Below are 12,960 nucleotides of genomic sequence, written 5' to 3' on the forward strand. Positions count from 1 at the left end.
GCTACAGAAGACTGCAAAAGATGGAATTCATTTGCCAAACTCCTGACATACTTGATATAAAAATATTAAGTTCTCTACTGTGTCTTCCTTACTTGAGGCACGTCTACATCAGAATTAAATTAATTACACTTGTGAAGTGCCTCTTACATCCTCCTGACAACTATTTGGACTGTTAGTCAGACATAGGTATAGCTACTGTAGAATGTCTTAGCTGAACAGAGGAATCCCTTGGTGTGCTCCCAGTGTACATCATAGGGTGTCTGGATAGGGTTTGCTGTTGTTTTTGGCAGCTTTTAAAAAAAGCTATTCAGATACTTAAAAGCAATCTTCTGACTCTTTGATGTTGTTGAGGTATTTTTTTTCATGTTTGTTCAGTTTTCTTTTAATGCTGAGATCAGGACACAAGTTTCTAGTCAAATGTAAGTATTGACATAAAGGAGTCTTGTTTTATCAGATTGGTAATGATTTATATTTTAGACTTCTCTAGATGGAGATTGAAGGTACTGAGGAAGCAAAGGCAGAAGGAAAATATCTAACATTTGTTGCAGTGCTGACAATCTCCCTCCAAAGGTGTTTGATTTTCCTCATTTGCCATATAAATGGTCTGGATCTCTAGGAAAAAAAGTAGAATGTAGATGCTGTAAACAAAACTAGAGTGATTCAGTTTACAGCCTGGAGATTTCTGAGTATTTAACTGGCAGATGACAGTAATTTTTGCCTGGATGTATTTTAAAAACCTGAGGTCAGTTTAGTGCTCTGTGCAAATACCTTAAAGTCCAAAGTGCTATGCTAGGAAATATTTCATTCTGTGATTGCTTTTTAGCTCTCCACTTGTATCCTTGATTCATATTTTATTTTCCAGTTGCATAGAGGTTGGAGTGAATTTTTTGGGGCAGGCTTAGCATGGCTGCAGCCTTGCCAGCAGCACTGACCTGCAGTATCAGTATCTTCCAAGTCACAAGCCTGGAGAGCATTGTGCCACTCTGTCCTTCCTCTTCCCTTCAGCTTTTGCAGCTGCATCAGTCTTACACAAACAACCTTGTCAGGTTGGAAATGGGTGCCTCTGTAGCCTGTTAACCCCAGTCTTTGGGTCAACCCCTTCTAGGAATAAGTTCTAGGCTGAAGTTACCTTTTTTCCTTTTCTGATTTCAAAACTTCATGGTTCGTCCACGGGGATCCTATAAAGTTCTGTTGTGTAGCTGTATCTGCACGATAAGACTTGATGTAAATAGCAGCCAGGAGCCAGTAGAACTCATGAATTTGATACATCAATAGTCATTCTTGATCCCAAAGCTGTTAAATATTGTGAACTATCTGTTGGCATCTTGTCTACATGCAGGTGATGACCTGCATTTAAAGAATAAATCATCTCCAAAGTTACCACCAGAATTATTTTTACTGAAGTAATATGTAATTGTGAGAGCTGACAAAGTTCAATGGATATAGTAATGACTGAATGTTACAAGTGTAAAATCATATGCTAACTGCAGGGTCAGAATTCCTGTTTCCAAGCCCATGTGGACCAATCCTCACCATGTCACCTTGTTCCTGGGTGGGTTTTCAGGTTGGAAAAGGAGGTCACAGCCTAGGTCTTTGCCTCCTTTGGAGCCTGCACCAGACTGCCAGTAGTCTGGGCGAGGAGCTGTGTGCTTCAAGAGCATCACCTGACTTATTTTCACAGATCATAGATCACCTGATGTGGTCTAGCAGAGAGAGCAGTGCAAGGCAATGTAAGAACAATGGCTTATGCTTCAGTGAATCTTACCAGCTAGTTATGCCCACACAACATGGATAAAACCCCAGCACTCACCACTTAGGCAGTTTCTGATCCACATATTTTGGATTGGTTGCATACACTTGGGTTCTGTCTGTTTTAGTCACTTAAACAGCACCAAGCTAAGTTCCAGGCCTTGGCATTGCAATGTGATCCTTTGTGCTGCTAAGTATTAACGTAGCCCCTGGTACAGTTTTGGACCATGCTGACAGGCAGTTTTGCAAATAGTTCTAGAGTATAATTTGAGAGGGATTTTTGCAAAATACATAGGCAGTATGTCAAGAAAACTGAGTATTTTCATAATTTGACATCTTGCATTATTGCCTCCATTGCAGTTTTTGGAGTCAATGTAGAATTAGATACCAACAGTTTCAGTTGTGATTTTTATATTTGCTTATACAAACATTGCAGGACAAGGCTCACAGAAGAAATAGATTCTTCTGTGTCAGCTTTATCTATTGGCAGTTTTATTTCTCTAAAGAGAGTAAGGGGAGGAAAAGATCCCCCAAAACAGTATTAGGTTGGAAACCAATATCTTTTTTGTGTAAGTGGGAAACCTTAACAAGGCACAAGGTTGAGGACACTTCAGACAAAATCGTTTCAGTTGTTTGATGAAGCTGGAATGCTAAATAGTTCTGTCATTTTTACTGCTTATCTTTGTGGATAATTTAGTATTAGCCTTCATCCTCAAGAACATGAGAACATGTCAGAATTCATTAAATTTGTAAAAGCTACACCAGTCTGTGTCCCTGTATCTTATGTGAATTAAATTGATCTCTGAAATGGGAGAGAAACTGCTGCGTGTCTGTCTGTTTTACAAAAACAGGATTATCATGCAGAGTTATAGTTTGTTTGGAATGCATATCTTTGAACATGCACAGACTGCAAAGAATATTTAAAGGATGCTGTGGCTGGTTTTCTGACAGAATACAAATACAAAAAGATTTTCCTGAATGATATGCTGTTTTAAAAACTTATTTTGCTCTAGAAAAAATTATATATGTTTGAAATTAATTGAGCCATTAATATATTTCTGTTTGTTTCCTGCCTGTCCACATGAGTATATTTTATTAGAGGATTCTAATATGAAACATAATCTAATTTCTTATTAAAATGGAATATTAACTTTAAGATACAAGTTCTTCAGCTTTGACTACAACGATCAAAATTCTAGACACAAGTTTGCTAAAAGACATAGAGAATTAAACAGCACACAGGACAAGACTGCAGCTGTACTTGGATGTCTCTGCTTTTCCCACATTAGCAGGGCTAGTATAGCCTACAGCAATATAGAATATATAATAATACTAGAAAAAGTGATACACTAATTTAGTTTATTTACTTGTAGCTTCTAAGCAATTCTCAGAGCAGACCTGTAGCAGCTGCTACACAAAGGACATTTGTCAGGTAAAGAGGAGATGTACTGTTGGACAGTCAGAATCTGTACTGTACAGTGTGGTGGTGGATTATGTGTTCCATACTAGTGCTTGCCTTCACTCTGTCACATAAATTACGTGGTAAGATTCAAGCGCTTTCATTGTCATTATGAAAAATTTGCAGCTTGAAAGGTCTCTTGCATGAATGCAAAATTTAGGATCAAATAACATTTAGTGTACTTTAGAGCCTGAACTTAAAAATTCTGAAGACTTGTCCTTAATTAATTATTTTTTTAAGAAATATTTTTTATCTTTATTGTTTTAGGGGTCGGTGGGTGAACCAGGACCTAAGGGTGAACAAGTAAGTCATGTTAGAAATCATGGGGCTTTAAAACCACAGTGCCAAATATCACATAACATTGACTACATCTGAAGGCTGACAGTATATTTTCTTTTGATATAGGGTGCACCTGGAGCAGAAGGAGATGGAGGAGAAAAGGGTGACTTAGTAAGGCGCTTTTTCTTTCCTTTACCTGATATAATATGCTGCTGCTGTAAACTAAAACTATAAATTATTGTTGGAGTGATTTAAGTGTTATGTTTTCATCATTGAAAGGCACATTGCAGTTTTATACCAACTGGCCCTTGCAGAGCACAGTAGTTCTATTTGCCTGATTACTCTATTCCTGCTGTTTGAAAAGCACATTTGGAAATACACAAGTTCTGTTAGGTGTACAGTACAGACTGCCTTGAAGAAAAAGGAGGTGTCTGTGTTTGTATGTAGGTACATATATATATATATATATATATATATGTATATGTATATATATGAGTGTTTATATGTGAAAATATATATACATATGCATACACAGGCACAGAAATTCTTGGTGTTTGAGGCAGTGAGGATGAGCAGCTAGTTTAATTTTGGTGAAACAGGAGGAGAATTAATAAATAACCTTAGTGACTCACACTTAAAGGAAATATTTTGTATTGACTTTCTCTTTGGAAATATGATTTGCAACCGGCTGTTAGAGAGGGAAAATGGATGGGGAAGAGGCTGTGGCACTGTGATATTGCATATATCTATATCTGTCTGTATACTATGCTGTGAATTGACATGGATAATGCCAGGGTCAAGTGCCCTTGGGTAAAGGGGGTTTGCTTTCCTGACAAAGAGAAACTCCTTGTTCTGGTGGCTGCCATGGGACCTCATCCAGCAAAGCCAGAACTGATCTTTCTAAAGGAAGTAAACTGCTCATATTCAAAGAAAGTTAGCCAGGTTGTATGCTGGAAATGAGTGGTTTTTTACCCCACACCCTGCAATTTTGAAAGCCTTAGTGAGCTAGATGTCCAGTAACTGAGCATTATAATCAGTCTACAGATTCCCAGGAAGCAATATCATGGGGTTAAGTGTGCTGCCAGCTAGTCTGGTTTTAAATGGATAGCAGTTATTTCTATTTCAGTTATGACATATTCACTAACAGGCAGGCCTTTGACTGGAAACCTGTTATTCCACCAATAACATTAGGAACTGGGAAAGTACAGTTTACAGAAATTACTCTAAGTTTCTTTGGTGTTTTCATGCTAATCTATTTCATAGTTGCTGACAAGATTTTGAGAGGTTTGTTTTTTTAGGTTTTTTCCAGCTGAGAGGAAAATCTAAAAATTCCTGAATACTGGGATTCTATTCTCAGTCAGGTGATTGAGGGATTTTGGCATTGTTGAAGCCAGGAGAAAGATTGCTGGAAATAGGAACTTGTAGGGGTTTGGCTTCTTCACAGAACTTTAGTTTCTGTTGCAGTTTTTTCAGCACTAACATAGCACTGATACCCATAGTTCTGTCACTATCAAGAAACTAGAAAATCCTAGTTAAAAGAATGCTTCTTCTAAAGGTTTCCAAGAAATCTTCTATCTAAGATTGTCCTGTAGTGTAGCTGTGTTTGTGAGGTTAGAGCCATGTGTCTAATTCCAAGAGAAGCAATTCAAAACCCATTTTAACAGACATGCTTTCTCATTTGCACCTTACAGAAGAGTTTTTGAGAAAGGAATTGTACAAAACCCACTCAAAATGATGGTTTTATTCTCAAAGGAATTTTAATTATTTGTGGTGTAATTTTGCATAAATCAACTAAATAAATGAAATTTATTTTATATTGAAAAAACATTTACCACATTTGTAATGCCTGTGTTAAGGAGACTCTCTCCTAATATAGTTTGTCTTCTTTTTAGGGTGACATGGGATTACCAGGAGCAAAGGGAGCTGTGAGTATAATGAATAGCATAGTTACAGAAATTCAGAGACCTAGTAGATTATATAGATGATTTTCTGACTTAAGGAAAGAAAAATGAAAATAACAAGCTGAGCTCTTTATTGTAGTTAAATGAAATGATTTTTAGCAGCTTTTCTTCTGTTAAAATTTTGAATACAGTTAATATTAAAATGAATTAGCTTTGAAAAAAAAATAGTTTCCTGGATTCTAACTCCATAAAAGAGAAGCATCATTCAGCAGCAGTTTTCTGGCCAAAAAAGTTTTTTTAAAAAAAAATGAATGCACCCTTTGTACAGTAGGTGTTGGATAGAAAGGAGGCTCAGTGCAGTGGCTGCATGACACTGTTAAAAAGCTGGCAGTAGGATTGTGATGTCTGTGAAACCAGAAGTATTTATGACCCAGCTTCCTTCATTTTATTTAATTTTACTTTTATTGTGTTTTTGTCATTTTATTTTGTTTTATTTAATTTTGTTTTGTTTTATTGCAAAATGATAACTTTGATATGGAAGGTGAGCAGAATCTTGTATGTCACACAAAAAAATAACTGGAGAGAGAGCAGGATACATTCTTTTACTTCAGGATCACTGAAGAGTTGGTTTGTTAAAGCATCTGTCAGTATGAGCTGTGATGCTAAAATACCAAGTTCTTCTTATGGGGAACAAGGGCTGAGCATAACAAAAAATCCTGTGCTTGTGTTACTAGTGTTCTGGGTAATTTTTGGGCTAAGCAAATGCAGGCTAAAGAGTGTTTACTGCTGATGAAGATCCTACGAGAAGGACATGAGGAAGAGATAGATTAGAAGAGAAATCCATAATTTTATCTACCTAGATTTTTCAAATCCTTTTGTCTTGACAAGAGCCTAGAGTGCTTGTCATCCCAGTGAGTACCCTCACAGGAATGAGTGATCTGTCTGGGAACCGGATAACTCACCAGGCTGGGGCAGAAAGGAGTGATGACTTCCCGGTTGCATAGTCCATAAAAGCAGTTATTCTGTCTTCTTAATGTATCTATCGAGGCATGGTCTCTGGGGTTCCTTCTGATAGGGACAGCCATCGGCTGTCTGGGATGCAGCACAGCTGGAACCGAAATGGTTCCACCTTGTGGATTTAACTGATACTACACCTGACTAATTTGTTCTTTAGCATCTCTTTCAGCAGGTCTGCTCTCTTTTATTTTTTTCCCCCTATAGATTTGGGAAGTCATGAATATGTAGGATTTTAATTTTTTTTCCTTATTTTATGTGTTATTTTTCTTTGTTATTACTACTATTTATTAGTAGGAGTAAATTAACTTGTATTGAAAGCAACTGTGGTGGTTTCACCTTGACTGGACATCAGGTGTACACCAAAGCCACACTGACACTCCCTTCCTCAACTGGCCAAAGAAGAGAAAATACAACAAAAAGCTCATGAGTCTAGATCAGGGGCCAGGGAGAGATCCCTCACCTGCTACAGTTACAGCCAAAACAGACTTGGGTAAATTAACTGATTTACTACTGATAGGGATAGGAATAGGAGTAGAGTAGGAATAGGATAATAGGAAGTAAAACAAAAAGGGACCACCACCTCCTCCTCCTTCTGCACTGATCTCAGTGTCTGCAGAGCTGTTCATTTCACATATTCTCATCCTGCTCTTCTCTGGCTGCAATTAGTTCTGGGCAATAACTTTTTCCTCCTTAAATATGTTCTCCCAGAGGCTTTATTAACATCATGGATTGGCTTGGCATTGGCCAGCAGTTCTGTCTCAGAGCTGGCTGGTGTTGGCTCTGCTGGACACGGGGGAAGCTTTTGGCAGCTTCTTAGAGAAGCCACCCCCTGCTGCCAGAACATTGCCACTCAAACCAAATACAATAATTCAGAGCTGCCTGCTGGCATAGGTCTCCCTCTGCATGGTATTTAATAACTCTTAGTAAATTTACTGGAGCAGAAGCTATAGCTTTGTTTACTCAGTGTACTTAAGTGGACGTATTGACATAGTCTCATCAATCCTTTCATTCCACAGGGTCAGGAATAGCTTTCTACCCCTTCCCTGAGTGAAATAAGGTGACACTGCATCTGTTCAGGCAGTTTGTCAATGTCAGTTTGAGGATTTTCCTTTCCCTCTGCCAGCAAACTCCATCGTAGGCACTAGAACTAGCTCTTTCTCTAACAGAGTAAACAGAGCAAAAATGTATATTCCCAAACAGCCTGGGGCTACACAGTAGAGACTCACACCGTGGTACTATCTACAGAAGGACATGAAAAGCATTTAGAGCAAGAAGGGAGATGTAATTTCCACACCTTAAGCTTAATGTCTAGAAATGTTCCATGTTGAGGGCAGAGAGCTATCTTAAGCATGTCACTATTAATTCTGATTTACCTATTTTAACAGACTAGATTGTTTTTCCACTTCCCCCATAAGTGAAGAGTACAGACCTCTTAAAAATGCAACTACTGACTCCAGTCGCTTATTTAAAAAAAAATCCTATTGAACAACTGCATTTCAACACTCATTTCTTTGCATTTGTGAATAGCTCCTGTTACATTATGGAATGTCAGAATGAGTCTATCACTAGTACAGAAGCCCACTGAAATTCCTCTCTTTCTTTGTCAGGTTGGTAATCCTGGAGACCCCGGTTCCCGTGGGCCTGAGGGAAGTCGGGGACTGCCTGGCATGGAAGGGCCACGAGGTTTACCTGGACCACGAGGCTTGCAGGGTGAGCAGGGTGCCCCAGGCCTGCCTGGCAGTGAAGGTCCAGCTGTAAGTACTGTTTTCATGCCATTGGTATCTTTTGAACCTTTATCTCTCACTCACACCACTCCTTGTTTTGCATGTACACGTGCCAAACTGAAGTGCTGCAGCAGTCTGAAGCATGGTGTGCCTCTCATCAGACACAGGTGTACACCAGAGCAATCTTGGGCTGAACACAGCTGTGGCCTTGGGCCCCCATCTTTCAGCTCAGCTCTGTTTTCTTATTGCATTTAAGTGTGCATGAAACCAAACCGTGTTTGATACAAAGGAACATCACTCACAGACTTTACCTAGCTAGTTAAGTTGGCATCAGTTGGAATATTTGTGCTTGCAGGAGCTGGAACACCTTTTAGTGACTCATGGATTGTTTTTGGTTGGGATGCAGTTAAATTTCTTCACAGTGGTTTGTTTGGGGGTTACATTTTGGATTTGTGCTGAAAATAATCTTTACAGCATGCTGATGGGAGCAGGAAAAAAGGGTAATGGTTTCAAAGTGAAAGAGCATAGTTTTAGATTAGATATTAGGAGGAAATGCTTCACTGCAAGAATGAAGAACTAATAGGTCACCCAGAGAAGTTGTGGATACTCCATCCCTGGAAGAGTTTAAGGCCAGGTTAAAAGGGGTCCTGAGAAGGGGTTGGAACTAGATGGTTTCAAAGGTCCCTTTCAACCTAAGCCATTCTGTGATGTTTCAGTTGTGATCATTTCATAGAATCAAAGCCTCTCCTGCTCCTTACACTGTGCCATCTATGAGTAGGTTAGAGGCCCACAAAAATTTGGGAGGGGGCATGGTTGGGAGAGCTGACTATAATTGACCAGAGTGATATCCCATACCATGCAGCATTATGCTCAGCCAGGGAAAACAGCTTTAATTTACAGGGAAAACTGCTTTAATTTATATCTCTTGCATTATCATTGTCTTTTTTGTATTTTATTTTCTTCTTCTTCCTCCTCTTCCCCCTTTTCCTACCCCTTCCTCTACTTCTTCTTACTTTCTATTTATTAAACTTCTGGTTTTTAACCCTGTCCCTTGGGTGTGGGCTTGAGCAGATGTGTGGTATTTTGCCAGCTGTGGTTAAATGGTGACAACTGTTTATTGACAGCATTTTTTTTGCATCAGGCATATTCATAAAATGTGTGACATGAACTGTTTTATTAAAACTCTCTTTTTAATCCTAGGGAAAAGAACCTAGCGATCAGCACATTAAGCAGGTTTGCATGAGAGTCATGCAAGGTAAATAGGCTAAAAAGTATTTGATGTTTCTCGTGCATTTAAATTGGGATCACCCATTTTTGTGGAGGCAACAAGATTTTCCCCATGCTTACCCAGAACAAATTTCATGGCCTCAGCAAGGGACCTGGTGGAAAATCTTTCCACGTGTGAATGTGGAGACAGTATGAGGAAATCCCTTATTAATATATATTTTGTAGCCTCATTTGACTTCCACACACAAGTTGATTCCACACTACTGCTGTGGTAAGCAGGACATAGACCAGAGTAGTTATGTGAAATACATAACAATTTGCTTTCAAATCACTTGCTATGTTTACATGCATGAAAGTACAAGCTTCACTGAAAGCTTTTTATCTTTTTGTATTCACTATTAGATTTCAGTAAACTGTACAAAATAGGAGTAAAGAAGAGGTTTCTGGAGAGAATGTATCTTAAAATTGAAACAATACAGTGATACTCTAACCCTAATTTGTTGAGTTCTTGACACACACAGAAGTCTAAAGCTTTTTTAATATGGTTGGGTACATGTAACTTACTGAGTTGAGAAATTTATACTGCACTGTAAACACAAAAACTGTAAACATTTGTCTTTTGGGTTATTATGCCTCTGTAATGTTAAGAGTTTACAGAATGAAATTGCTGCTCATGATTTAAAAATTTTCAGTAGTTGTCACTGTTCTTGATACTGCCTAACAGGATATTTTAAAAAACCCAAACTATAAGTAGGTTAAGTATCTTATTCTATAATAAGATAATACCTTCTAGGTAATAAACTTTGTAAATAGCTATGTAGAAAAGGAAGGTGCTGTAGTGTAATCTGTCAGTTCCTGTAGCAGTGAACATACATTTTTCTTCAGTAATCATGGGAATATCTTCATTCATGTTCACTTCATACCTCTGTCCTCCTGCTCTTTGCAGAACAATTAGCTCAGCTGGCAGCCAGCCTTAGGAGGCCAGAATTTGGTGCTCCAGGTCTTCCTGGCCGACCAGGGCCACCAGGTGCTCCAGGACCTGCTGGTGAAAATGGTTTCCCAGGACAGCTTGGCCCCCGTGGCCTGCCTGGCCTTAAAGGTCCCCCTGGTGAGATTGGTCGTAAAGGTCCTAAAGGTAAGAAATTCTCCAACTGGCTTGCACTTGGTGACTCCTTCAGTTTTGGTTTTTGGGGGTTTGTTCATTTGGGGTTTTTTTCGTCTTGTTGTTGTTGCCCCTTCCTTGGTTTACAGGTTGTGGATGTACACTGCATATGTGAGAAATCCAAAAAGGATCCTGAGTTAGGAATGTAAGCTGTAACTTGTTAGGAATGTTTGCTGTAACTGTTGTGCCAATTACCACAGTGATTAAAGGGCTCATAGGCTGGGCTCTAGCAAGACTTGTTTAGAAATCTGCTTTTTACCACATAAAAACCACAAAACCTCCGAAGTCCATGAGAGTGAGAATCAATATTAGGACTCTGTCTCAGCTGCTTCCTTCTAGTTCAGGGCAGATGCCTGCCCTTTCTCACACTGTAGAAGTCATTTAATGACAAACACCACATGTGATTCCAGCAGTGGGTCTCTGTCCTCCATTCATCCTGGCTGTTGACCTAACTTCTGCAAGATTCATGGTCCCAAGAGCTGATGTTATCAGGCAGATTACTTCACTAAAATCTACTCTACTTTTCTAAGAGCACCCAGTTTCTCACATTACAAGGGACTGATAATAATCTACCTTTTTACTTGTGTATAGTACTTGACCCATTTAACATCATTTCACTGGGTCATAGAATCTATTGATTCTTTGGAAAGGACAGATCCATAATAAAATTGACTTACGTTTTACACAAAATCTTTGATCTAAGTTAATCTCTTCTGTTCTATTCTCCTCCAGAGGATTACAGGGTAGAATTTTCTGCAGTCTTATGACTAATATGTATGTATTACATTCTATTCAACAGTGGTTTTGATTTATTTTTCAAAAAGAAGGTCTTATTTAAAATTTTTTTCTGCACAAAGCTGGTCTGTTGCTGGAATAAGGTGTTAACTTTTGATTCAAGGTTTATTTGAAAATGAAATTTGGAAAACCTTTGAGAGAAGGAATAGAATACAAACAAAGCAAAACTTAACAGCATCATTGCTGGAACTTTGTTATTGTTTTAATTCAATATAATGTCATCTGCAGAAGAAACAAAAACCAGAAATAAAAAGGGGATATATGGGATATGCAAAATTTGATTCAATGCACAGCAGGCTACACTGTGTTATTATTAAAAGAAAAAAAAATGAACAGTATTAATACACCATCAAAATAAGCAAAATACCATAACTAACAAAAAGCTATCATAACTTCCATCAAATTCCAAGTTACCTTAGAGTAAGCATTGCCAATACCATTAGATATACAAGGGAAGTGGTGAATGGTCTTATGTGCAAGAGCTGTAATGTTGATACATGGCAGCCAGCCTGAAAACTCTCAGTGCTTCACTCTGACTTCCTGGTACTTACCAGAGTTCCACAGAAGTCACAGGGATCAACTGATTTTCACCATCCACTTGGAGAGTTGTCTGAGACTGGAGAGAGGGGAAAAGGGTACTTGGACATGTGAGAAAATGGAACAGGAAAAAGACGTTGAGAATGGTTTAAAAAAGGTCATAATAAATAGGGGATAGTAACACAGCAAAGTGTAACCACAAGGCACAGCAAAAGATATAAAGGTGATTTTAACAGCAGCAGCAATGGCAGAGTCAAAAAAAGTGCCTCAAGGAAGGAGATTTAGTTACATTAATGATCAGTCTGGCATAGTGAAGGACTGTTTCTGTTCAGAAACAGAAATTAAAAAGTGGGGGACATTTGGGATAGCAGGAGTAGACACTATTCCAGTGTTAGGCAGCTGGAAGAAGCAGGAGTACATATGGGTAACCTGAACTGGGGCTTGCAGTAGCTGTATTTACAAAGAAAGGCTGGATCTCTATTTTGGCTAGTTTGTCTGAAACATGAAGATCAGATTCCTCCTTCAGTACCCTGTGTGCATCTTTTTTCGAAACCTGGACTTTTGTACTGACTCTTGTGTTCCTTTGCACAGCTTCCTTCTCTTCTGCTGTGCCATTTCTAGGCAAGCCAGAAACCCAGCAGTCTATTCTAACTTTCCTCAGTACAAGGCAGTACAGAAGCATAAAGTAAAACTCACCTAAATATTATTAGGCATAAACTTGTGACTTTTAACTTGCATGAAAAGAAAAAAAAAAAAAAAGCAAAAACCCCCCAAACAACATAAGGTATTCACTGGGAATATACATAGTGTTATGGGATAGATAACAGTGAACAGAATTTGAACTTTACAACCCAAACAACAAAAATACCCTTCCTCCTACTAAGATGGTTCAAGCTGGAGCAAGATATGGGTTTGAAGAAACTCTGTGTGTCCACCAAAGGAAAGTCTCCATTATATTATTATATGAGAAAAAAATTATTTTGTGAAGGTGAAGCAATGCCTTATGTGAATATCAACAGAAGACTGTCAACCGTGCAGCCACCTTTTTTCTCCTCTGCACTGGCTGTCTCTTAGCTGAGCAGAAACCTCAGTCTCTATCCCAAATATCCT

General features: G+C 38.6%; 1 protein-coding gene across 1 annotated transcript in view; it reads left to right on the forward strand.

The window, feature by feature from the left end:
- COL9A1 (collagen type IX alpha 1 chain) overlaps window positions 1-12,960 on the forward strand; it is a 63,396-nt gene that overhangs the window by 47,735 nt on the left and 2,701 nt on the right. The window contains exons 31-36 of the mRNA XM_015622441.3: window positions 3,476-3,511; window positions 3,614-3,658; window positions 5,380-5,412; window positions 8,013-8,159; window positions 9,330-9,384; window positions 10,303-10,491. Of these exons, the coding sequence (XP_015477927.1) occupies window positions 3,476-3,511; window positions 3,614-3,658; window positions 5,380-5,412; window positions 8,013-8,159; window positions 9,330-9,384; window positions 10,303-10,491 (505 nt within the window). The remainder of the gene's footprint in view (window positions 1-3,475; window positions 3,512-3,613; window positions 3,659-5,379; window positions 5,413-8,012; window positions 8,160-9,329; window positions 9,385-10,302; window positions 10,492-12,960) is intronic.

The sequence above is a fragment of the Parus major genome, chromosome 3 (genome assembly GCF_001522545.3).
Source record: "Parus major isolate Abel chromosome 3, Parus_major1.1, whole genome shotgun sequence".
Taxonomy (NCBI): Eukaryota; Metazoa; Chordata; class Aves; order Passeriformes; family Paridae; genus Parus; species Parus major.